Raw genomic sequence first — 26101 nt, 5'->3', positions numbered from 1 at the left:
AAAGACCATTTCAGTTCTTCAATTCAACACACATTTATTAAATGCCTATTATAATTAAGATATTATGCAAGGCACTGGGAATGAAAAGACAAGAATAAAACAGCATTTCAAGAAGCTTACATTCTATTGGGATGAGATATAACATGTAGGCACCTAAGTACATAAAAGTTACTTTTGAAGAGGACATGAACATCAAGACTTCAGAGAGAAGGATGTACATACTGTGATTATTGAAGGAAAGTAAAGATTGTAAGAGGTGGAGAGGAAGCCAGCTAAAGCATTCTAGGATTGCAGAATAATTTTTTGAATTAAGAGAGAGAGGCAGGAGAAAGAAGTTGAGTTAGGGGAATTTTTACTGATCTAGTTGGTACAGAGAATCTCTAAAGATGAATGATGTGCAGTAAGGCAGGTGGAAATCAGATTATTGAAGAACTAAACACTCAAATCGAGAAGTTTGAATTTCCTTACATTTTTTGAACATTGAATCAATGAACCTATACACCTTATGAAAATTAGTTTAGCCATTGTGTCAAGATGGATTGAAGAAGAGAGAACCTTAAGATAGAGAAAATTAGAAAGCCATTATACTATTTCAGGAGAGAAATTATTAAAGCTTAAATTTTATTGCTACTGCTTGTTCAGTCATATTTGTTTCTTCCTGACCCCATTTGGGGTTTTCTTGGCAAAGATACTGGAGTGGTTTGCAATTTTCTCATACAGTTTACTTTTACAGATAAATTTTTCTTGGCGAAGATACTAGAGTATTTTGCCATTTTCTTATCCAGTTGACTTTTACAGAAGAAGAAACTGAGGCAAACAGAAGTTAAGTGACATGCTCAGGGTCACACAGCTAGTGTCTGAGGCTGGATTTTCCTGATTATAAGTCCTGTACTCTATCCACTGTGCCACCAAGCTGCCAAGTCATAAATTATGATTGAGGTAATATAGTATATATAATATAGAGGGGTAGACATAGAGGCAGGAAGGCTTAGATTTAGATTCTAACTCTGACACTTCCTGGTTACACAACTCTAGACAAATCACTTAGTGTCTCTATTAATTATAGTAATTATTATTAGTATTGATGATGATGAACAGGAAGAAGAGGAGAGATTATAGGAATGTTGTGGATGTAGCTTAACAAAAGTACATTTGGCTTGGAAATAGGTGGTGAGACAAAAGTCAAATATGGCTCTGTGGGGGCGAGAATTAGAACATGGACAATGGTGGACTAAGATGCATTGTATAATAAAAAGAATGTTGCTTTCAAAGACTTCTTCAGAGTATAAGGTGCTCTTTACTGCATTATATTTCAAGTGCTAGATTACTCAATACATTACTGAATACAGTAGATATATGTCAAGAAACTTCCAAAGTCAGGAGAAAAGAAAGCAGAAGTCATTTTGGCAATTAGTCAGAGATGTCCTGATATATAGTACCATATTCAAACAATTTTTTACATGCTGGTCATGCCAACTTCCTTCTCTACCAACCATTCTTCAATCCCAGTCCTGCAGCACTATCTTTTTAGTGTTGACACAGCACAGAAACTTTGCTCAGATAATTTCTAGAAAGTTTTATGATGATGAAGCTCTCTGTACTTAGCTTTTACTTATACTTAGACTGGTTCTTAGATAATAGAAACATGATCTAGGAAGTGCCAGAGTTTTCAGTTGTTTGGCATAACCTTTGAGGTCCCAGGATCATCTCCAAACCATAATGAGGCATTAGGAGAGAGCATCAGTGACAGCCTATATTGAATGTATTTTAAGGACAAATTATGTGAGAAGACTTTTCAAAGTCTTGTTGTCAAGGGGTGATATTTCATTGCTAGATTCCATAGATTTATGCCTATATATTATTTGGAACCAGTGGAAGAATACTTTAATGTATTTAATTTTATCTATCAATTTAATTAATTAATTTAAATAACTTTATATTCTTATTTTACAGGAGAGATCTCAGATGACCAGCTGATGCACTGTGGTGCAAAGGATTGTTTTAAAACCAGTACATCTTCAAATAACAGTACACGTCCAACACAAGACTTAATCTACACTCTGCTGGGTATCTATACTGGTATGTGCCTAGAGTGAATACCAATTAGCTCTCAATAGTAAGGAAACTATGGGCAATTAAAATTCTCTTCTTTTTTTCTTGTGTTTACCCAAAAAAAAAAGCCACCATGCAAATTTATCTTCTAGAAAATATCTGATAAATTTGTGAGGGGCTGACTTTTTGGGAGGCAGGTCTTTTTCATGTGAAGTTAAATATATCAGAGTTATTCCTATTCCAGTGGATTGGCAAAGTTAAGACTAATGATTTGTTAGATAATGAGGTTAAAAGGTTCAATGAACCAAAGTTGTCACATTTGGTGGTGGTATCACTGTAGCTCCCAAAGAAGCTCATATTTATAGACAATTTTTCATGGAATTTTGTTCCTGAAGCATCCAGTGGTTATACCCATTCTCCCCTGTGTTCTAAGGCAGCTTTTCTTCCAGAGCAGAATCTTGGGCTTTTTTTTCATGGAAGGTAATTTATCTTTTGTATCTTCAGAGTATTGCTCTGTAAATTTATGCTTACCTACTTTGTATTTACAGTACCCAGAGAATTATTCTAAGCAATTTAAATGATGAGGAATTGGGAATGGCTGATGAGAGTCCCCAGGCAGTATTTTGAGGTCCCACTGATGTCTGAGATTAGAAGGTAAAACCAGAGATCATAAATTACCTTCCCAATAAGGAACCAATGGCCATGTTGCATTTCTATGGTGGCATAATTCAAACAGAGTGGTGACAATAATTCACTACTTATCTTAAGATCTAATTCTAAGCCCAATAAGTTCTGAAATCTGCAGATATATAGTCCAGAACAAACAATGTGAACAAAAAATCAAGGTCACGTTTACCTGATTTCTTTGTCTCAAGATGACAGCCTTTATTCCATCCTTTTGCCTCCTAAACCATAAAAAAGAGACATTTAAGGAAGAGATTGCATTCTAGTACTTCCCAAATGAATTCTGCCAAAGGGTTTTTTGCATATCTAAAAACAATTGTAGTACAAGAATAAAAACAGGGGTCAGGGTGGGATTTCAGAACTGAGTTTCAATCTTATGCAATCTACTACATATTTAGGGTAAACTAGGAAAATCCCAAATTCTCTAGACCTTGGTTTTTTTCATCTGTATATAAAATTGGGCTTAACCTCAGTAATACTTTCCAGCTCTAGAATTATGATCCTATGGTCTCTAAAGGCTTTCCCAGCATCCTTCTTTTAAATGTTTTCATATTTTCCTCCTTTGTTTCAATACGGTGAGTTCATTTTAGTCTTCCTAATTATTGACAGTTATCATATCTCATTTTTCCCTTTCTTTCCTGTACATAATTGAATCTCTATGATTTTACATTTGTTTGTAGAGTACATTCTCAGATCCCAATTTTAATACTTTCTCTGATAGCTTCTTCTGGTCTACTTTACATAAAACAGTAAATCTTTGGTGACTCTAGGCCACTAATTGGTTTAGATTAGAATAATCTAGTGACTTATTGACTTTCCAAGTCTAAAAGGGCAAACTAGAAACAATACATGCAAAATATTAAAAAAAAACTATTATTGTCTTAATTTGAGCTCTCAACTTTCCTTAAGATACATATGTTTCTGATAAACATAGTCTTACTTAAGGAAAAAATAACACAACATATTAGGGAATAGAAAAATGAAAAAATTGAGTATGCTATCATGAGAAAAAATATTTCAGGCTCCCGAGACCTTATGTTCTTACTAGAGTATCTTTTAAGGCAGTGATTCCAAAACTGGGTGCTACTGCCCCCTGGTGGGGCTGCAGCGATCCAGGGAGGGCAGTGATGGCCATAGGTGCATTTATCTTTCCTATTAATTGCTATTAAAGTTAAAAAAATTAATTTCCAGGGGGCTAAGTAATATTTTTTCTGGAAAGGGGGCGGTAGGCCAAAAAAGTTTGGGAACCACTGTTTTAAGGAATTGTTCTTTTTTTTTTTTTTAAAGCATATGATATATTTTTTTCACTATTTGGTCATATTCTTACCTCTCCTGAGTTGCTCTTTGAACTAAAATTATCTAGAAGACATGTTTAGGATTCCACATACTTATGTGTAACATTCATGGCAGCTTTTATCTATTTCTCACTTCACTCTCCTTTTCAGAAGTGTTTGAATATCCTATACAGTAATTTTGAAACTAAAGATACTAATAATATGATGGAACCATGGAAAGAGAATTACATGTAATAGGCAAAGATTTCTCAATAGTGTTTACATAAAGGGAAATTCAGTTAATATAGTTGACTTAGAAATGTAGTACAATAATTTGAAATCTATGAGAGAGAGAGTAATGTGAATGACATGGGGATATCGACTAAAAGAAACATTTTCATGCCATAACTAGTAAAATATAAAATCTTAGCATTATAAAGATGAGATCAGGGAAATGACTGTGAACATGATTTCTTGAGACTTCCAAATAGTCCTTAATAAGAATCCATTCTAATTCACTAGCTCCATCAAATTAACATGATATTTGGAGGGACACAGAGTTAGGGGAAGTTAGTAAACATATATTTGGTAATGGAAAACTCACTGGCTCAACCACAAGAAATAAATGTTAGGAATAAATGACAACTGATCTAAATGAAGCAGTACTTAAAAATATGGATCCCCAGTGGTCAGAGCTGAAGCTGGTTGTAGTAAGCCTTTTATTAGGAATGTTCTAGAAGAGGCCATAAATAGTGAAATCTAGTTTTCAGTTGTATGAAAACTTTCACACTCTGGCTTTTCCAAGTAATGAAATGTAAAAAGAAAGTTATATTTTCAATTTAAGAATGGAAAAGAAAAATAAATACATTTCATTATGAGTTAGCACAAGGATTTCTTACACTACAGAAGGATTCCTAAAATGTTAAGAGTTGGAAAAGCCATTAGAAATCATATAGTCCACTTCTTCACTGAAGCATATACTGCCTCTACAACCTCCCCAGCGATTGGCCATCCAGCCTCCCCTTGAAGACCACTGGTAATGGGAAACCCATTGGAAATTCACTTGTAAAGTACTGTTCAGGTTAGTAAGCATTATGTTTCTGTGCACTATTGTCTAAGTCACATATCTTCAGGTTGCTCAGATTGCTATTGGACTTCAGAACTAGTCATTGTTCCAAAAGTCATGGTTGTCGAATGTCTACATGGACATTCCAAAAGGCATCAATATTATGTGATAGCCAAAACATTTAATAAAAAGCCACATTTGGATCACACTTGTCATCTTTTGTCTCCATAGGAAGTGGTATTTTGGCAGTATTATTGGTAGCTGTATTTCTTGAGCAGATCCCAAAAGATCAACTGGAAAATTCAGAAGAAAATGCGTCTATTTGGTCCAATTTCCTGGCAACTTTCCGGCATCTTAAAGATAAGCGGCAGGTTCTCCTCATTCCTCTGACAATGTATAGTGGATTTGAGCAAGGATTCCTTTCTGGTGACTATACAAAGGTATGGGAAAAATTGAAAATTACATATTAGTATGTATAACTAATGGTGATGTTGTGAGCCTTATTTCTACTGATGACAAATGGATTCTACTGAGAGATAGGCCAGACATGGGGACAACTGTGAATCTTCAATGTGTTTTCCTCTAATTAATATCAAATGAGGAATCAAAATAGGATACAGAGGTTTGCCAAAGGGATTTGACATGGTCATGAAAAGTATTCAATACATTGTCAAAATGGAAAAGAAATTATTTAGATGACTGAGTCTTCCACATGCTTCTGAATATGGATGACTTTTATCCTGATTGAATCAAGAGGTGAGCCATTGCTGAACCTCCTAAATAATTGCTCTTGAGATTTTGACCTGAATATGCATATGAGAAAGAAAAATGGTTGAAGAATGTCTATTGAAAGGCTATGGTAGAAAGTTGGATAAAGACCATAGATTTGGTCCATCAGTACCATGTAAATTGGACAGACACTGTGCTTGAATAATGAGTTGCCCCAAAAATTGAAAAGGAGGTAAGAAGCCTGGGTTTCTTTGAGGAAATTTAGCAATGTTTTCTATGATCCTGAGCCAATCTCTGAGATAATATCCTATCAACACCACCAACAAAAAAGAGCCTTGATGTTTGTTAAGCACTTTACCAATATTATCTCATTTTAATTTCACAGCGTACCGCAAGGTAAGTGCTTTTTATTATCCTTAATTTTACAGTTTAGGAAACTGAAGCAGACAGAGTTTAAGTGACTTATTGACCCAGAGTCACAGATTTAGTAAGGGTCTGAGACTGTGTTAGAGCTCAGATCTTCCTCACTTCTACTTAGCTGCCAGTATTCTTCTGTTGATGCAATATGACAGTGAATCATGGAATATCACTACCTCTGAAGAATTCAGATTAAGGATCAACCAAAGGACAATAGAAATATGGGCGTGACTATCATATACCACATTAGCAACCAAGAATACACAGATATGAGTGATAGAAAAATAACTATGGGCAGGTCATTTATTGAAAATGAGGGATGAGTGATCCATAGGTTCCTTTGTAATATCAAGAGACGAGAAGAAGCATACCTCCTTGTCTCTCATCTTCTCACCGGGCATTTTGGCTGGCTATTTGACTGACTACCATTTGGGCAGTTCTGGAAGGACAAGTAAAAAAAAGGTATTAGATACATTAAAATATTATTAGTTGGTTATTCTCTGTCGACTCATTTTATACTCTGATTACTTCTGTTTTGGTTGCCCTCAATTAATGATCCTGCCACTATTTTACATTATTTCTGTAAGGTGGAAATTTTAAGATTTAAAGAATAGAAAACCTGTTCATTATTCTCAGTCAGTGAAAAACATTTATTAAGTGCCTACTATGGGCAAGACACTGCACTATGCTATTGGGATGCAAAGAAAAGCAAAAAGAACCCTTGCCCTCTCTTAAATTATATATTACATTGGTTATTGTACATGCAGTACTAGAATCAATGTGAATTGATCTAGTTACAGATTCAGAACTTTGCCTCTTGACAAGGCTAGTTTGCCTCGCCAGCACTGCCTTTCCCTTTTTAACTGCGTTTGCACCTCTATTTGCCTTTCTGCTTCTGATGATGATCACAGTGCAATCATTTGGGACTGATAAAAATGTTATCATGGCTTGAGTAAACAGTACTGGAGGTGTCTCCTGTGTCTTCCATTGACTGTATTAGCCTCCCCAAACCTTCAGCAACATAAAGTCTCAGAGATTTCTGTGATTCTGTAACCACTGATCTGAGCCTGTATAACTACAATTATCCTTTCCCTATCTTGACTTTCCCCATTTGGTATCACAGGTTGACATAAGAAATTAAATGGGAATTTGGGGGGAGTTTTGCAGAAGCCACAGATGACACAGAAAATTTTTAGAAACTCAATGCATAAAATATATGTACAGTATTATATAATATCACATATTTTATCTTTTAATACCATATGCAGACAATTTCTTTTTTAATGTTAAAATAAGTAAAAAAAATAAAGTTTGTGAAAAGAATGTAAAAGCCAACAAATGACACGCAAAGACTAGAAAAGTTAACACTGAACCACATATAGCCTATGACCCAATATTTAACCTAAATTTTAAAGTAAGATACTATAAATGCCCCATAAAAAGGAAACATTTAGACTTCTTATTTGATTTGAAGGGAGGGCCAAAATATTTTACATGTATTTTCCAAATCTCTGGAGCACCATGCTCCTAACTGCAACCAGGTGGAAGGGATACCTGAATTTTTACCACAGAAGAGTGACTCACTCAAATAAGCTAGAGAAATGTGAATTAAATTCAATCTAAATACGATAGAAATTAGACACCTAATCAAAAAGAGAGATCTAAACTGAGTTTCTGAAAATGATAGCCAGAAGGTCAAATCTGACTTGCCTCTTTGTATATATTAATAATGGTTTTTACATTTAAAAAACAATTTAAAATGTTAAAACCATTCTTCACTTGCTTGCTGTACAAAAACAGACAGCACCCATGATCTAGACCAATTAGTGTAACAAGGTTTCAGAAAAGAAATACTAAGTTAATCTGGGGAGATTTGGAATGTGTTTCATGAAGGAAGAGGCAATTGATCTGAATCTGGAGAACAAGCGGAGAACTGTGAAGGCCACTTGACTCTTTGGAGAGACAGCATACAGTTTAGGGAAATTTGATTTCGTTGCTTCTTTTTCTGAATCTCACCAGTAACCATGGAAGCCTAAGTCAATCAATATATACAAATGGAATGAAATTGTACCATAATATGTCAAAGCCACAGATATAGGGCATCTAGTTATTTTAGAAAATGGATATCCTAAACAAAGCTAATGGCATAAGTACAAGGATAATTTCAGATGGGAGGACCATTCTTAGGTTTTCTTCTCACAACCAATTTTAGCAGAAGATTGTTACCAGATGTCATAGCAACAGCACACACACACACACACACACACACACACACACACACACACACACACACCACACACACACACACACAAACTTGTAGCAAAGAGGGTCTTAGAGCCAAAGATGTATTTGCTCAGCCTGGTTTCCTTTCCTGAGGGATACCTCAATTTATGGAGAGGCTGGAACAAAACAGCAATACCTCACCTACTGTGCAGGCTAACAAGTACATTTATTCCAAATGTCAAGTTTAAAAGCTTGCTTATTAACTCAGAGAATCAGTGTTTCTTGGGCTCTCTGGGAACCAGCCTGGAATGGGTATATACTCAGCCATCAGGGTGTCTCCCTTGTGGAGAAAAGAGCTAGTCAGAGCCTTTCAGCATAGACTCACATTTCCTAATAGCCTACATTCCTTCTAGAGGTAAAATCAGGATTTTTTGAACTGGAGAATTTACAATGAGAGGTTTATAGAGGGTATGGTGGAGCTATCCCCCCTTTCCCTGATATTTTATACCTTTATAATCTTCATGAAGACAAGATTTCCTTAAGTTAACAACAAGGACCTTTGAAAAGTATATATCTTTATTTTATTATTTCTATATCACATGAATACTAGTTCTAACATTAAGAAAACTTGTCTTTTTTTGGAACATGGGGCAAAGTCAAAAAGTAATCATTGATCCTTAGGTAGCAAAGAGTAATAGATATGTTAAGCCATAACTATTCTGTTACTCATTATCCTGACATAAATAACAAATAAATGATTAGGCATCAAAGATTTTGGAAGACTTAACAAAGAATAGCTGACCTTCCTATAGAGTTTTGCTAAAGTTTCTAAAGTACTTTACACACATTACTGAGAGACTAGAGGAATGTTGTAGATATAATTTAACCAGATTTTAGAAAAACATTTGACAAAGTCTTTCAGTATTTTATGCAAAGGAAAAAAGGTACAGGTTAGACAGAACAAAATTTAATGAATTTGGAACTGGGTGAAAGGCTGTCTTAAATGGCAGTCATTACTAGTTCAATCTCCACTTAAAAGATTTCTTATGGAATGCCCTCAGAGTCTGTGGGATGGCTTATGCTATTTGGCATTTTTCCCAATGATTTGGGAAAAGGCTATACTTATCAAATTGCAGATGATCCATAGCTAAAAGGATAACTGACATACTAGATAATTAATGAAATCAGGTTTCAACAATATCTTGTCAAACCCAGGCTGAAGCCCATATTAGTTGTGTGACCCTGGGCAAGTAACTTAATTAGTTTGTCTATTTCTTTGTCTATAAAATGGGGATAATAACACCTACCTCCTAGAATTGTTATAAGGATCAAATGATTTAATATTTGTAAAGTGCTTAACACAGTGATGAAAGTGATAGCTCCCTTCTGGCACTTGATAGGTGCTAAATAAAATGTTATCTATTATTATTATTAATAATTGTAGATGTGAAGTCTTACATTTCTGTTTTTTATAATCAATTTCATAAGCACAAGATGAGTAAAGCATGGTTATAAAGCAGTTAGTCTAAAAGAAATTAAGGGATTTTAGAGTACTATAACCAAGTATCAGCCAAGGAAGCTAATAAAATCTTGACCTGCATTGAGAGAAATAAGGAGGTAATAATCCTGTTCTATTAGTCCCTGGTCAATTCAAATCATTTATTAAGCATGTATTAAGTAGAACAGAAAAGAAGAATGAAGACTGAGAAAAATCTGCTAGATTTAGCCATTAGGGAATCATTAATAACTTTAGAGAGGGATTTCAATTGATTGATGGTGTGGGATATCATGTTAAACAGTCATAGAAGTGAATAGGAAGTAAAAATTTAGAGGCAATGAGTATAGTTAACTTATTGTTAGGAGTTTAATAGTGAAAGGAGAGATAAAGGGCAGAAATGAGGAGTCAAATAAAAGTTGATCCTGAGGATGAAGAAGATTTCGGTATAATTTTAACACTAGGGAAGGATACAGAGGAAAAATAAAGCCTTTTGATTAGAAAAAGGGAGAATAAATAAAGGTACATTTTCACAGAAGAGATGAAATAGGATAGGTTTCAAGGGCACAGATTGGCCTCAGTAAGATAGGTCACATTTTCCAATGATGTTGGAGTAAAAAAAGACATTGGGAAAATTGTTGAAATATGAAAGAGAGAAATGGGGGAACTTCTAATAGATGGCCACCGATTTCTTAGCAAAGTAGAAGCAAGGTCCTCTGCTAAGCCTTTGGAGAAAAGTGGGAAGGCAATAGGTGGCTTAAAGAAAATAGAGATTTGGAAGAGATTCAATAGCAAATATAATAGACAGTCAATCTGGGAAAACTAAAGGTATTATGAAGCAGCTAGGGCTCCTATAGTCAGATCACATTTGGAATACTGAGCCTAGTTCTGGGGTTAAAATTTTAGAAAGAACATTGATGGGCTGGAGAATATTCAGAAGAGAGACATTGAAATGGAGGGAGAAGGACCTTGAGTTCATGGCATCTAAGTATTGTTTGGAGAAACTCAGCCTATTTAGTTTAGAAAAGACTTAGAGGGACAAGATAACTTATTCAAGAATTGGAAGACCTTGCTTTTTGAAGATGTTCTATTTGCTCCATAAAAGACTAGACCAGGATCAGTGAATTAAAGTTGCAAAAAAGGTAAATTTAAGCTTCATGTGAGCATGTGAGAGAAATCTCAAAATGAAATAGACTGCCTTAGGAGTCCTCTCCATGAAGATCTTTTCACTAAAGGGTTGGACTCCTCCAATTCAAAAGATATGATTTTGGTGTCCATCTAATCTCAGAACAACTATGTAGTTCATTTATTTATTTAGAAAAAACTCTTACAAAGTATCAATTCCAAGGCAGAAGAGTGGTAAGGGCTAGGCAACTGGGGGTAAGTGACTTGTCCAAAGTTACACAGATTAGAGACTGAGGCCAAATTTGAACCTAGGATTTCCTCTTCCTAGGCCTGGCTCTCAATCCACTGAGCTGCCTAGCTGCCTGAACTATTATAGTTTAGACATAATGAGCAATACTATTCATACTATCCTATTTTCACATCTGACAGTGGAAAAATGACTTGCCCAGACAATGAATAAATGTTTTAGACAGGAAATAAAAATCTGATTCCAATCCAAATCTTTTTTTAACCCAGCCCAACCACACTACATATCCTAAAATCAGTGATAACCAACTTCTGTGTGTCAACTTTTGACCTAGATCTTTCATTTTAGACCTTACCCACATTAAAATATTTACCTTCCTCATTTTGGTTCCCCATTAGGCTTGAGAATTAAAATAAATAATAAAATATTACTGCCTTCTTGCAAACAACAGCCACAAAAATCTTCAATCTCATAATTAAATTTTAGAAAGTTAGTGCTAAGAAAACTACAAGAACTACCAATATCACCTTCCTTTAGTTTATTGTCCATGATCAGGACAATCCTAGAATACTAGGTAATTGGTAGTATAAACCAAACAAGCCCAAATTTAGCCAGGGCCTAACAAGCCATCCTGCTTTATCATTTCCTCAGAACCATTCTTCAGAGACTATCTTGACTTAATTCCCTTAGTTAAGATGTAGTTTGGAGCCTGAGAATAAGGGAGACTGGAACATATGCCAAGGAACTAGAGCAATCACCAATGTATTTATTTATTTATTTTCTCATTCACATTTAAATAAAAATTTTAAACATTTTTTCTTTGAATTTCCAAATTTTCTTCCTTCTTCCTTTTTCTCTTCCATGAAACAGCAAACATTAGAGACAAATAATATATGTGCAGTCATACAAAATATATTTCTATACTAGCCATGTTGAAAAAGAAAACATAGCCAAAAATCCCCCCAAGGATAATGAAGTAAAAAAAATACTTCAACCTGCCTTCATACTCCATCAATTCTTTTTTTGGAGATGGATAACATTTGTCATCATAAGTCCTTCAGAATTATCTTGGATCATTGTGTTGTTGAGAATAGCCACATTTTTCACAGTTGATCTTTATACAATATTGTTCTTACTGTGTAGAATGTTCTCCTGGTTCTGCATATTTCATTTGACATCGGTGCATGTAAGTCTTTCCAGGTTTTTCAGAAAGTATTCCGTTTGTCATTTCTTACAGTACAATAATATTCCATTACAGTCACATACCATAATTTGTTTAGCCATTTTTCAATGAATAAGTATCTCCTCAATTTCCAATTCTTTGTTATCATGAAAAGAGCTACTTTTACAAAATACAAAATATTTTTAGGTTCTTTTCCTTTTTCCTTGATCTTATTGGCATTTAGAGTTTTATACAGCTTTATAGCCCTTTGGGTATAATTCTAAATTACTCTCCAGAATTGTAGGATCAATTCCACCAACAGTGCATTAGTGTCCCCAGTTTTTTTTAACTCCCAAGATTTGTCATTTTCCTTTTCTGTCATATTAGCCAATTTGATAGATGTGAGGTGATACAACAGAGTTGTCTTAATTTGCCTTTCTCTGATCAATAGTAATTTAGACCATTTTTCCATTTAATTATAGATACCTTTGATTTCTACTTCTGCAAACAGCTTATTTATATTTTTTAACCACTCATAAACTAGAGAATAAATTGTATTCATATAAAGTTGACTTAGTTCACTATATATATTTGATAAATGAAGCCTTTTTCAGAGAGACTTGCTATTAAAAAATGTCCTAGTTTCCTGATTCCCTTCAAATCTTGGCTATATTGGTACTGTTTGTGCAAAACCTTTTTAATTTGATATAATCAAAATTATATGTTTTACATTCTGTATTGCTATGTATTTCTTATTTAGTCATAAATTCTTCCCTTAACCACAAATCTAACAGGTAAAATATTCCATGCTCCCCTAATGTGTTTATGATATCAATCTTTATGTCTAAGTCATGTACCCATTTTTATTATAACTTGGTATATGCTGTGATATTCTGGTTTATACCTAGTTTCTGCCAAGTTGCTTTGTAATTTTGCCAGTAGTTTTTGTAAAATAGTGGTTTCTTGTCCAAAAATCTTGGATCTTTGGGTTTATCTTCTTTTCTACTATGATCATTTAGTATGGTATATTGTATACTTAGTATATTCTACTGATCCACCAATCTATTTTTTAGCAAGTACCATATTCTTTATTTTTATTTTTGTATGGTTACATGATTCATGGTCCACCCCTCCCAACTGCCCACTCTTTCCTACCCCCTCCTAAAGCTGACAAGCAGTTCCATTAGCTTATACATGTATCACTGTTAAAAAACCTATTTCCATGTTATTCATATTTGCAGTAGAGTGGTCTTTTACCATAAAAACTCTAATCATATCCCCATGGAATTATATGATCAATTATATGTTTTTCTTCTGCATTTCTGTTTTCTGGATGTGGAGAGTGTTCTTTCTCATAAGTTTCTGGATCATTGTATTGCTGCTAGTAGAAAAGTCTATTACATTTGATTATGCCATAATGTTTCAGTCTCTGTGTACAAAGTTCTCCTGGTTCTGCTCCTTTTGCTCTGCATCAATTCCTGGAGGTTGTTCCAGTTCACATGGAATTCCTCCAGTTCATTATTCCTTTCAACACAGTAGTATTCCATCACCAACAGATACCACAATTTTTTCAGCTATTCCCCAATCGATGGACACCCCCTCATTTTCCAATGTTTTGCCACCACAAAGAACACAGCTAGAAATATTTTTTTTACATGTATCTTTCCTTATTATCTCTTTGGGGGTACAAACCCAGCAGTGGTATGGCTGGATCAAAGAGCAGGCAGTCTTTTAAAGCCCTTTGGGCATAGTTCCAAATTGCTCTCCAGAATGCTGGACCAATTCACAACTCCACTGGAAGTGTATTAGTGTCCCAATTTTGCCACATCCCCTCCAACATTTATCACTTTCCTTTGCTGCCATATTGACCAGTCTATAGTACCATATTCTTTTGATGAATACTGTCTTGTAATACAGTTTGAGATCTGGTACTGCTAAGCCATTTTCCTTCACATTTTTTCCCACTGATTCTCTTGATATTATTGACCTTTTATTCTTCCAGATAAATTTTGTTAACATTTTTTCTTGTTCCATAGAGTAGTTTTTGGATAATTTGACTGGTATGGCAATGAATAAGCAAATTAATTTAGGTAAAATTGTCATTTTTCTTATATCACTTGGTCTACCCATGAGCAATTTATATTTGCCCAGTTGTTTAGATCTGACTTTATTAGTGTGAAAATGTTTTTTAATTGTGTTCATATAGTTCTGCTGGGTATCTTGGCAGGTAGATTCCCAAACATATATTGTCTGCAGTTATTTTAAGTGGATTTTCTCTGTGTGTTGCTGCTAGGTTATATTGATATATATATACTGATGATTTATATTAGTAACCAGTTTATAAGAATAATTTCTCAAATTTTTTTACATTAACTCAAGTGGGAAATATTTTTCTCTTACATTTCTCATTGAGGTTTTTCTCATTCTTAACATTTTCTTTCATTGTCCCTATGGGATGTAGGTAGGTGGTGCAGTGGACAGAGTACTGCGCCCAGAGTCAGAAAAACCTGATTTGATATCAATCTCAGATATTCCCTTGAGCAAGTCACTTAAGCTCTTCTTGCCTTAGTTTCTTTAACTCTAAAATGGACACAATTATAGCACCTATCTCAAAGGGTTATTGTGGGAATCAAATGAGATATTTCTAAAGTGTTTATCTTTGCCTGGCATATAGTAGGCAGTTAGAGAAGGCTTGTTTCCTTACTTCTCCTTCTTAATAATCAAGGCTGTAAATAGTGATCAGTTCCACCAAACAACTTATATTCTAGTTCCTGAAGAAAATAAGATACACACACACAAACACACACATATGTGTATATATATATATGGAACATTAGGTTGAATTTTGTCAAAGAATATTACATTTGGTTCATTTTTCTTTGCATTCAAAAAATTTTATGTACAAAAATTAGCATTGTCAAGGTTTCAGGCTAAATCAGCATGCCCTCCATTGAATGCAGAATAAGTTAGAACATGATTTAGAATCCTTCTTGGTAAAGCTTAATTTCCAAACTGAAACAATTCAGAGGCAACAAAGTAGCTAGAGAATAGACCTCGCAATCAAGAAGACCTAAATTCCAATCTCATCTCTGACACATCCTGACTGTGTGAAGAACCTGGGCAAATCTCTTAGCCTCTCAGGGTCACAGGTATTGTCCAGGACTCTAGTTATGGAGAAAGGGACAATTTGCATTGGTAGAATTTCCATCTAGAAATTCCTTATAGCAATGAAATCACAGGTTCAGTAACTCTCCATAAGGAAGAACAATAATGAATGTAAGCATCATTTTAACATTTGCCTTTTTTCTCTTCAGTCATATGTCACCTGTGCCCTGGGGATAAAATATGTTGGTTATGTGATGATCTGCTTTTCGGCCACCAATTCCCTCAGCTCTATGCTCTTTGGAAAGCTCTCCCAGTATACTGGCAGAAGAAATTTGTTTGTTCTAGGTATGTAATAGCTTTTATTTTCTGTTAGTAGTAGTAAGAAGTAGCTATGTTTTCTATCTAGAGATGACTGCTCTAATCTATCAGACAGCATGGTCAGAGCCCTGGTCCTGGAGTTCAAAGGCTTGGATTGAGATCCTTGCTGAACCTTTTACTATTCATGCAATGAGGAAAAGGTTATTTCCCTCATCTTTTCTCTTGGCTTTAGTTTTCTCATATGTAAAAAAAGGGGTTTGGATTAGGTCAGTTGTGTCAACCTTAAATAGAAATGGGAAACCACTAAAACTGTATATAAGGATTCCTGAAATAGTATATTGTCTTAGAAAACCACATATTAACTTGATTGATATTCTGTTGCATTTTCATACGTTTTGTTAAATGCTTTCCAATTGCATTTTTGTTACCCTTTTTATATATAACATAAGTTAGTATAACAATATAATAGATGATATTTATGTGTATAACATAACACACATATGTTATACATATGTAATAAATTATAATAAATATACTTATCTAAGAAAACAAATTCCCACATTAGCTACATCCGGAAATCTGTCTTGTTCTTTTTTTCTCCTCTTTTCCGTTCCTCCTCTTTCCTCAAGAAGGCAGGTAATATATTATAGGTTATACATATATTATGATATAATTCATATTTCCCTGTTCATCATGTTGTGAAACAAGAAACATATAGGTTATACTTGGAAAAAAATTCATGGAGAAAATAAGGCGAAAATGGTATGTTTCAATCTGCAATCAGATTCTTAATGTTCCTTCTATGGTGGTGGATATTCCTTTTTCATCATGAGTCCCTTGAAGTTGTTCTGGATCCTTGTCTTGTTGATAAAAGTTAAGTCATTCATAGTTGATCATTGTTCTTTATCACTGTTACTGTGTAGAATGTTCTCCTGGTTCTGTTCACTTTACTTGCATCACTTCATATAAATCTTCCCAGATTTTTTTGTGATCAAGATATCTTGTTTGTCATTTTTATGGCAATATTTCCCCATAATCATATACCACAATTTGTTCTGGTATCCTTTTAAGTTGCAAAGTCCATGGACTGTGTATTTATCTCTCTGACTAGATAATCTCTAAGATTCCATCGAACTCTAAATCCTAAGAGTTTATCTTAAAGGTATGTTAAGAAAGTGCTATATCTATATATTTGTACATGCTTATATAGACACATTAACACATACATCTATGTATGTTATCTATTATATTGTGATTATCAATATAATATGTATTTTGCTATTCTACATAACATTATACCTTAAATTTACAAAGTACTTTATATATATAAATATATATGTATGCATAGTAATTAGATCCTTAGAAATTCACTCAGATCCCCTCATACTCTTTCACCTGATCCCCTTTATAATTAATAGTATGCATTTGTCAAATGGTAGACCATGTCTGGGAAAATAGCTTATACAAAGGACAGAGAAGGGAAGAGAAGAGAAGGACAATAAACATGTATTTAAAGTCGATTATGTGCCTAACACAATGCAAAGAGCTTTTTACAAATATTATCTCATAACAGAAAAAAAATAAAAATTACCCAAATAACACTGATAATGTATAATTGGGGGGAAATGCTATAGGAGCCCAATAAAACTGAGAGGAAGCCTAGAGGTGAACTTACGGGAAATCTAGGAGGGAAGGACATTAAAGACTAGACAAATCCTCTTATTTTACAAATAAAGAAACTGAGACCAAGAAGGTGAAGTGACATCAAAAGTCACAGAAATAGTAAGTAGTAGAGCTAGGATTTTAACAAATGCAGGGTTTTTTGTTCTAAATCTAGGATATTTTCCCATTTTCTTGCTTCCTTGCATGTCAATACAGAAAAAAGTCTCAAATTTATTAAAGCATCATTATTTGGATTATTATTCACTCCATTTATTGTGGCTACTATCACTTCAAATGTTGGTAGGCATCCTTCTTAACCTTTGTTTCAATATGATTCCTTTACTGATCACCAAAGGCTTCAATTTTTTTAGATTTTCTCATATCTATTATTTTAATAAACAAGAAGAAAGAGAAAAAGGCTCAATATGAATGATGATAAACAAGGATTTTAAACTATGAGATTGGAAACAGATACCCAATTGAGGTCTGAAAGAATTGGAGAATAGAGGAATTTAGCATTAAGGCATGTAAGCTGTCACTTTCCCACTCCAAAGGTAGGCATTTTGTAGCAAAATAAAGTGTCTTAAGATGTTGACATTATTCAGTTAATTCCCAATTGTCAGAAGTACTGTGAAGCAGCAGGATGTTTAGTATTGGTTGTTTAGTCTTTTGAGTCTGATATGAACTCTCCCTGGCCACATTTGGGATTATCTTGGTATAGATACTGGAATACTGTGCCACTTTCTTCTCCAGCCCATTTTACAAATGGAGAACAATTTTTTTTAATTCTATGGATCAGAAGTTCTGCAAACCAAGAGAATCTGTTCTTTGTCCTAGAATAAGAAGGAGACATAAAAAGCCAAGTACCAATTTAGACTCACACAAATCTGCTCACTTATTGAAGGAAAACTGGACAAAGAAAACATTTTAAGATCAAGAAAGAGTTCCTTCTTCCAACCTAAATTCTCCCTCTTGTTCTTTAACTGATTTACAGTGATCATTTGTTTCCCTTCTTTAATTTTCTCTCTTCAAACTCATAGGTGCTGTGATACACTTTTCCTGCATCATTTCTCTTTTGCTGTGGAAACCTCATCCCAGTCAGATGGCTGTGTTCTTCGTATTTCCTGCCCTTTGGGGAATGGCAGATGCTATTCTGCAAACACAAACCAATGGTAAGTACAACAGTCTGCCTTCTGCACATTTAGACCAGGAAGACCATGGGGGCTTCCACTGGGGAGACACAGATGAGAAATCAAACAGTGACTCCAATAATGATCATTTTTTAAATGTCTACTATTTGCTGGGCAGTATACTCCCCTTGGAGCTATAGGTGCAAAGAATGAAATAATTCTTACCTTAACCTAGGATCTTACTGGGAAATAAGACGCACATAAAAAAGATAGAGAAGGAATGCAATTAAATACAAGGAGATTAAATACAAAGTAATTAGGCAGAGAAGACACTTGTAGTTGGAATAATTAGGTAAGGCTTCATGAAAAAGTAATAATTGAGCTGTGACTAGAAGGAAGGGAATAAGGAGCAAGTGAGAAGGGAATATATTCCAAGCATGGAGGCACTTAACAGCATAGACATAGAAGATGGAATTCCATGTGTAAAGGGAAAATTCGTTTGCTTGGATTAGAGTATGGGAAGAGTAGTAATGCTGAATGACTCTAGAAAGATAGTTTAGGACTAGGATAATGGAGAGCAGTAAGATAATAGCATGCTATTATTTTTCACTTCTAGAGAAACATGAAAAAGTAACTTGAATATATAACTTTTTTTTTTGTTTTAGCTCTCTAGTACCAAAGTGGGAAAAATGTTATGGAAATATTTGGAGAACAATGATGTATGAGTTCCTAATCTCAGAAATAAAATTTAAAAGCATAGTTTTAGAACAAATTTATCATTCATTTCTTGTTTTCCTTGCAGCCTTCTATGGAGTTTTATTTGTGAGGAACAAGGAAGCTGCTTTTGCCAACTACCGTCTTTGGGAATCCTTTGGATTTGTCATTGCTTTTGGATACAGCACATTTTTGTGTGTCAACATCAAGTTATATATACTACTTGGAGTACTGATTTTGTCAGCGGTGACCTATGGGATTGTTGAATACATGGAACGTGGACAATCATCTGAAATACTTACTGACAAAAAGGAAACTCAAGGAGAAGAAACATTTACACAAACAAATATGTAAAAATGACAATCTACTTGAGGAGAGAGAATAAGAAGGTTTAAGAATGGTTTTCCCTGTAGAAGCAACTAAAATATTAAATTGTTTTCTCAGAACAATTTCAGCATTGGTTAACAATACTTGAATTTATCTGTGATCTTATGGATGTGAATATTCCTTCCTTTAACTGGTACAGATCACAAACCCATCCAGGTTTTTTCCTCCTGTGTAATTCCTGTCTAAACTCTTCCATACATGTTCCACAGGAAATTTATGCCACATTCTGGAACCTCTATATCTTTTTTTTTTAAACCCTTGTACTTCGGTGTATTGTCTCATAGGTGGAAGATTGGTAAGGGTGGGCAATGGGGGTCAAGTGACTTGCTCAGGGTCACACAGCTGGGAAGTGGCTGAGGCCGGGTTTGAACCTAGGACCTCCTGTCTCTAGGCCTGACTCTCACTCCACTGAACTACCCAGCTGCCCCCCTCTATATCTTTTTTATATTAGATGGTGGGTACATAGATGGATAGTAATGTAGTATGAGGGCTACCTATCTTATCCCTTGTTCTTGCTATTTGACTGGCCCACTTCCTTATTATAAATTTCCTTTTCTATTTCTTATATGTGGGTCATTGTTGGAAATATGCTTCAGCCAAATTTGATTTACCTTTTCAGTTCTGATTCTCAGAAGGACTGTAGTGTTCAGAGATTCAAAACTATATACCTTTGCTGAAAGAAATTTTGTCTAAAAGAGTTGGATATTTAAAGTACTATACAATATTTCAAATGCAATATAAGCTTTTATCTTTCTCAACTGTAGTCATGTCTCAGTGCTATTTATAAAAAAGTATTAACTTGATGCAATAATGATATAATTTCTTATTGTATTATAAATATTTCATTTTTTTTCCATTTTTCTGGATATCTTGTTATAGCAATCTTTTGCATAGTCACTAACCATAGGAAGAGGTACTGTAATACCTTACCCCTAAGGCTTAATAAATCAGATCAATATCATCTTTGAAGAGAAATACTCAGAGGATCTCAACATTTATTAGTATGGCAAGGTTAAGAATTGTGGCATTGGCTGCATTCACTTTGGGTCACCTCTCAGCCTTCTATTTGACATTTGTCCATAATCAATTTTGTCATCCTGAACTCTAGTATGACCTTGGTATAATTTTGGATATTTTCTTAGTGATTAATAAAAATGTATTCTCTTTCTCATTAACTAGCTAGCTAGCTTGAGGCCATGCCCTTTCATTAAAGAGTATTTATTTAATAAACTAGAAAAATCTCTTTTCTCATAAATGATTACTTATTTTTAAAAACTACTAATCTCCTGGATTTAAGTAAACATTAAAACTGCTAGCTATACAGTTGATTAACAATGTGAGCAGTGATAACATAAAGATATAAATAATTATTTATAAAGTATCACTGTGAGAAATATCAGCCTCAAGTCACTGCAAGCTAGAGCTGTAACTATAGATATCTTCTTTTAACTTCTGAAAACACAATCCCATATCATTCAGTTTCTCTCAATAATCTTCATGAGGTAGCTAAGTAGTAGTGAGTAAGAGTTCTGGACTTAGCAACAGAAAGACCTGAGTTCAAAACTTCCTAGCAATATGACCCTAGGCAAGTCACTTCAACCCTGCCTCAGTTTCCTCATCTATGTTGTGGAGGATCTAATGAGATAAATATATAGCACTTTATAAACTTTAAATGTCTATTAAAAGTGAAAACAGATTCTTCAAGAAAATAAGACATCATTCTTTCTTTGTCCATTTTTTTCTAATAATAAAAGCAAAACAGTATATACACACATATTCTTTGTATGGGTGTATGTGTTCTCCAGAAGATAAATAATTTTTACAAACTCTCTCAGCTCTGTACTTTGCCACAAAAATCTACTAAGAGGAAAAAAAAGTCTAAGGGTTGAATTACTATCTCTCAAACCTTACCTTCAAGAACTTGGATCCACATTACAACAAATAATTATTGCTCACTTACAACATTGAATACATAGACTTATGGATAAATATTTAAAGGAAATGCCTTCCATTTACAGTTCGGAATAACAAAACAGTTGTAAGAGTATTTAGCACTGTTCTTTCCTTTCTTCCTCTACCTTCTGCCCTCTTTGTGGTTTTGGAAGAAAAATAGGACTGTTTCATTTTTTATTTTATTATAAAACCAAACCATAAGGTCTTAATAAATACATATTGGTTGATTGCTTTAAGAGTAAGAAAAAACACATAAAAAGAGTTCAAGATAACTCTTAGCTGACCCTTAAAAAAATTAACAAAATAAAATGAATGATATCTTATAATACCAAAAGGATAAGCAAATGCAATTACTGAGCTACAGATTAAGAAAGATAAAATATTTTAAAATTTATTTTATTCAGAGATTTTATTATCATAATAACATGTAATAACTACTTTCAATATATGTTTTCTGAAATTCTAAGATCCAAATTGGTTCCTTCCATCCCTTCCCTCTCCCCTCTTGGAGAGGATAAGCAATTTGATCTGGGTTGTACATGTATTATCAAGCAAAACATACTTCCATATTGGTCATTGTTGTAAGAGGATACTAATATAAAACCAAAACCCTCAAAATAAAACCATAAATAAACTAATGAGAAAGAGAGTATGCTTTGATGTGCTTCTGACTCCAACAGTGATTTCTGTGGAAGTAGATAGCATTTTTTGTCATAAGTCCTTCAGATAAGTCCCATATAATTGTGTTGCTGAGAGTAGCTAAGTCTTTCACAGCTGATCATTGTACAATATTGCTGTTACTGTGGACAGTGTTCTCCTGGTTTTGCTTATTTTACTCAGCATCAATTTATTTAGATCTAAGAAATATCAATTATTGAAGCAGGAAGAAAGTCAAGAGATATCAACATTCTGGGAATCAATGGAGAAGAAAATATGAAGGATCAGGTACTGATGAACACTGTTGAATGCTGTGGAAAAATCAAGGGAAGAGCCAGGATAAAGGGATAATTCTAGCCCAACTCTCCCAACATTTCCTCCTAACCAACTAAAAGAACATGTAAAGTTGAATTATTTTTTCAAACCCTTACCTTTTCTCTTAGAATTGGTACTAAGTATTGGTTCCTACACAGAAGAGTGGTAAAGGGCTAGGCAGTTGGGGTACGTGCCACCAGGGTGGGGGCTGGCTGGGAGTATAGTTTAGCATTGATACTTGCTGTTAGTTTTGAAGGCAGAAGAGAGATGGTGGCTTCAGTGGCAGAGGCTATTCCAGGAGAAATAATCCCCAAAATATGCTACAGGAATTGAACATATGGTCAGAAAGAGATTCTAGGCTACCCTTGTGCTAGCACTGGGCATAGGACTTGGGGCCATTTGGCAAATCCATTGTCCATTACCCTGATCAGGGTCAGAGTTCTAGGGCAGAGAGGAGTCCTTGCTCTAGCCAAAGAGCAGAGGCACTTCTGGCATGTGGATTGGAATTCTAGGGAGCAGGGAAGTTCGGGTTACAAGAGATCTCATGAGATAGCAAGAATTAATAAATCAAAATCAAAAGAAGGAAAAATAGGAGGAAATAGGAAATATCTTATTGAAAAGACAACTGACTTGGAAAACAGATCCAGGAAAGACAATTTGAGAATTATTGGACTACCTGAACAAAACCAAATTTCTAGACATCATATTACAAGAAATTATCCAAAAAAATGCCCTGATATTCTTGATCAGGAGGACAGAATAGACATTGAAAGAATCCATAGTTCACCCTCTATGTTAAATCCTCAAAAGACAACTCCCAGGAATGTTTTGGCCAAATTCTAGAGCTTCCAGTTTAAAGAGAAAAATAATGTAAGTGGCCAGAAAGAAACAATTCAGATATCATGGAGGTTTACATAGGATCTAGCAGCTTCCACACTAAAGGACTACAAGACTTGGAATATGATATGCAAGAAGGCAAGACAAATGGGTCTGCAATCAAGAATCACCTACCCATCAAAACTGATTACATACTTTCAATAGAAAATATGGGAATTCAACAAAATAGAAAATTTCTAAGTATTCCTAAAGAAAAAACCAGAACTAAACAGAAAATGTGATGTCCAAATACAAAATTCAAGAGAACTATGAAAAGGTAAACAAGAATGAAGTAGGGGAGCAGAATTGGGGTAGCGGGGAGCAGAATTAGGCAAATGGAAAAAAGAGTTACAAAACCTCACTGAAGAAAATAATTTCTTAAAAATTAGAGTTGAACAAGTAGAAGCTGATAACTCCATAAGACACCAAGAAATAATAAAACAAGGTCAAAATAATGGAAAAAAAAGGAAGAAAATGTAATCTTTTTGGAAAAACAACTGATCTAAAAATAGATCAAGGAGAGGCAATTTAAAAACAATTGGACTACCTGAAAGCCATGATCAGAAAAAAGGGCCCAGAGATCATATTTTTAGAAAATATAATGGAAAATTGCCTTAATATCTTAGAATAGAGGGCAAAATGGAAACTGAAAGAACAAAACAAATTATTAGTATCAAAAAAGGTGAATGTATCACCGATGAAGATGAAATTAAAGCAATAATCAGAAGCTATTTTGCACAATTAAATGCTAAATTGGAATCTATATGAAAAAGAATATATAGAGAAATACAAATTGCTCAGATTTACAGAAAAGGAAACAGAATACTTAAATAATCCTATCTTAGAAAAGTTAGTTGAACAAGTCATAAATAAAATCCCTAAGGGGAAAAACAAAGCAAAACACAACTCCAGATCCAGATGGATTTATAAATTAATCTTATCTATCTAGGACACTTATTCTATCTAGAACATTTAATTCTAATAATATGTAAAATATTTTTTTAAAAGAGAGATTTACCAAATTCTTTCTATGACACAAGGATAATTTTGATATCTAAATCAGGAATAGCAAAAATAGATAAAGAAAATGATGAGTATCAATAATATTCATATAAAAGATTAAATCAGTAATAATTAAAGAAATTCAAATTAAAAATACTCTGAGTTATCACCTCATGCCTATCAGATTAGGAAATATGACAGGTAAGAAAAAATTAATAAACACTGGAGGGTATGGGTAGTGTTTTGAATGATGTAATTGAAATCACTAATGTCCCTTTGGTAAAGCTAAAAATACAACCATTCTGGAGAAGAATTTAGATTTATCTCCCACTGCATCACCCCCTGCAGTATACATACCTGTTGAATCAACTAGTTCTGCACTGCAAAGTTATCAATGAAAAAGGGATCCTTTGTACAAAAATATGTATAGCACTTCTTTTTTGTAATGGCAAAGAATTGAAAATTGAAGTGGTGCCCATCCATTGGGAAATGGTTGAACAAGTTGATTCAGACAGGCATTTTCCCCAAAATGGTTTCTTTTAAGGCTTAAGATTTTATTTTGCTGTAATGCAGGTAGAAAATTTTCTCAATAAGTAAATAAAACAACCTCCCTTCCCCCCAACCCCAAATTTCTAAATACATCTCAGAAAGGTAGTGATGAAGCAACTTAAAGGAGCTCAAATCTTGTTTAATTTCATGCAATTCCTTTTTTTGGTAAGGGTCAGGGTCAAGATCAAGATCAGAGAAATCATCGAATACCATACCATCAGACTTTCTTGACATAAAAGTCTAGAATTAGTCACAACTTCACTATTGCTCATTCACTTTCCAGACCCTGCCTTTTACTTTATTTCCTTCATTTATAATTCAGTGGTTCCCAAACTTTTTTGGCCTACCACCCCCTTTACAGAAAAAAATGTTACTTAGTCCCCTGGAAATTAATTTTTAAAAAAATTTTAATAGCAATTAATAGGAAAGATAAATGCATTTGTGGCCATCACTGCCTCCCTGGATCCCTGCAGCACCCACCAGGGGATGGTGGCACCCACTTTGGGAATCACTGATTTATATGTAGGTTTGTTTGTTTATTTTTGGGGGAAGGTATTCCAAGTAGCTAAGCTCCACCAGTTTATGAAAATAATTTCTCATAATTCTATAAACTTTCTCTGGCAAGAAGTACTTTTCCTCTTCTTGATCTCAATTGGGATTTGCCTCATTTTTTCCTTCTCCCATCAAATCTATTAGTAATCAAGCCTGTAAGTAATCATTTGCTTTATCATTCATTTTATAGCAAAATCCCTGCAGAAAATATTTCTCCCAGTATAGGCACATACTCTGATGTATCTCACTGAGATTCATAGAATTCACAAGTTCAGGACTAGATTGGTACCTAGTCCCCTGACATTAAATACAGTGGAAACTTTAGTTGATCTCACTCAGTGGGTGAGGGTTTGACTAATGGTTCAACCAATTACACTATGAACTATGCCATCAGAACTTGAGTTCCT

The 26101-nt window shown here is 34.3% G+C and overlaps 1 protein-coding gene across 1 annotated transcript in view; it reads left to right on the top strand.

Moving 5' to 3' along the window:
- The window catches only part of LOC123247009 (protein unc-93 homolog A-like), a 57918-nt gene extending 37828 nt beyond the window's left edge, over positions 1-20090 (top strand). The window contains exons 5-9 of the mRNA XM_044675799.1: positions 1954-2079; positions 5308-5516; positions 15789-15924; positions 18600-18731; positions 19492-20090. Of these exons, the coding sequence (XP_044531734.1) occupies positions 1954-2079; positions 5308-5516; positions 15789-15924; positions 18600-18731; positions 19492-19757 (869 nt within the window). The 3' untranslated portion in view covers positions 19758-20090. The remainder of the gene's footprint in view (positions 1-1953; positions 2080-5307; positions 5517-15788; positions 15925-18599; positions 18732-19491) is intronic.
- The last annotated feature ends 6011 nt before the right edge of the window (positions 20091-26101 follow it).

Source organism: Gracilinanus agilis, chromosome 4 (assembly GCF_016433145.1).
Source record: "Gracilinanus agilis isolate LMUSP501 chromosome 4, AgileGrace, whole genome shotgun sequence".
NCBI classification, from domain to species: Eukaryota; Metazoa; Chordata; class Mammalia; order Didelphimorphia; family Didelphidae; genus Gracilinanus; species Gracilinanus agilis.
Note: the sequence above shows the minus strand (reverse complement) of the source record. Positions and strands in the feature narration are given on the sequence as shown.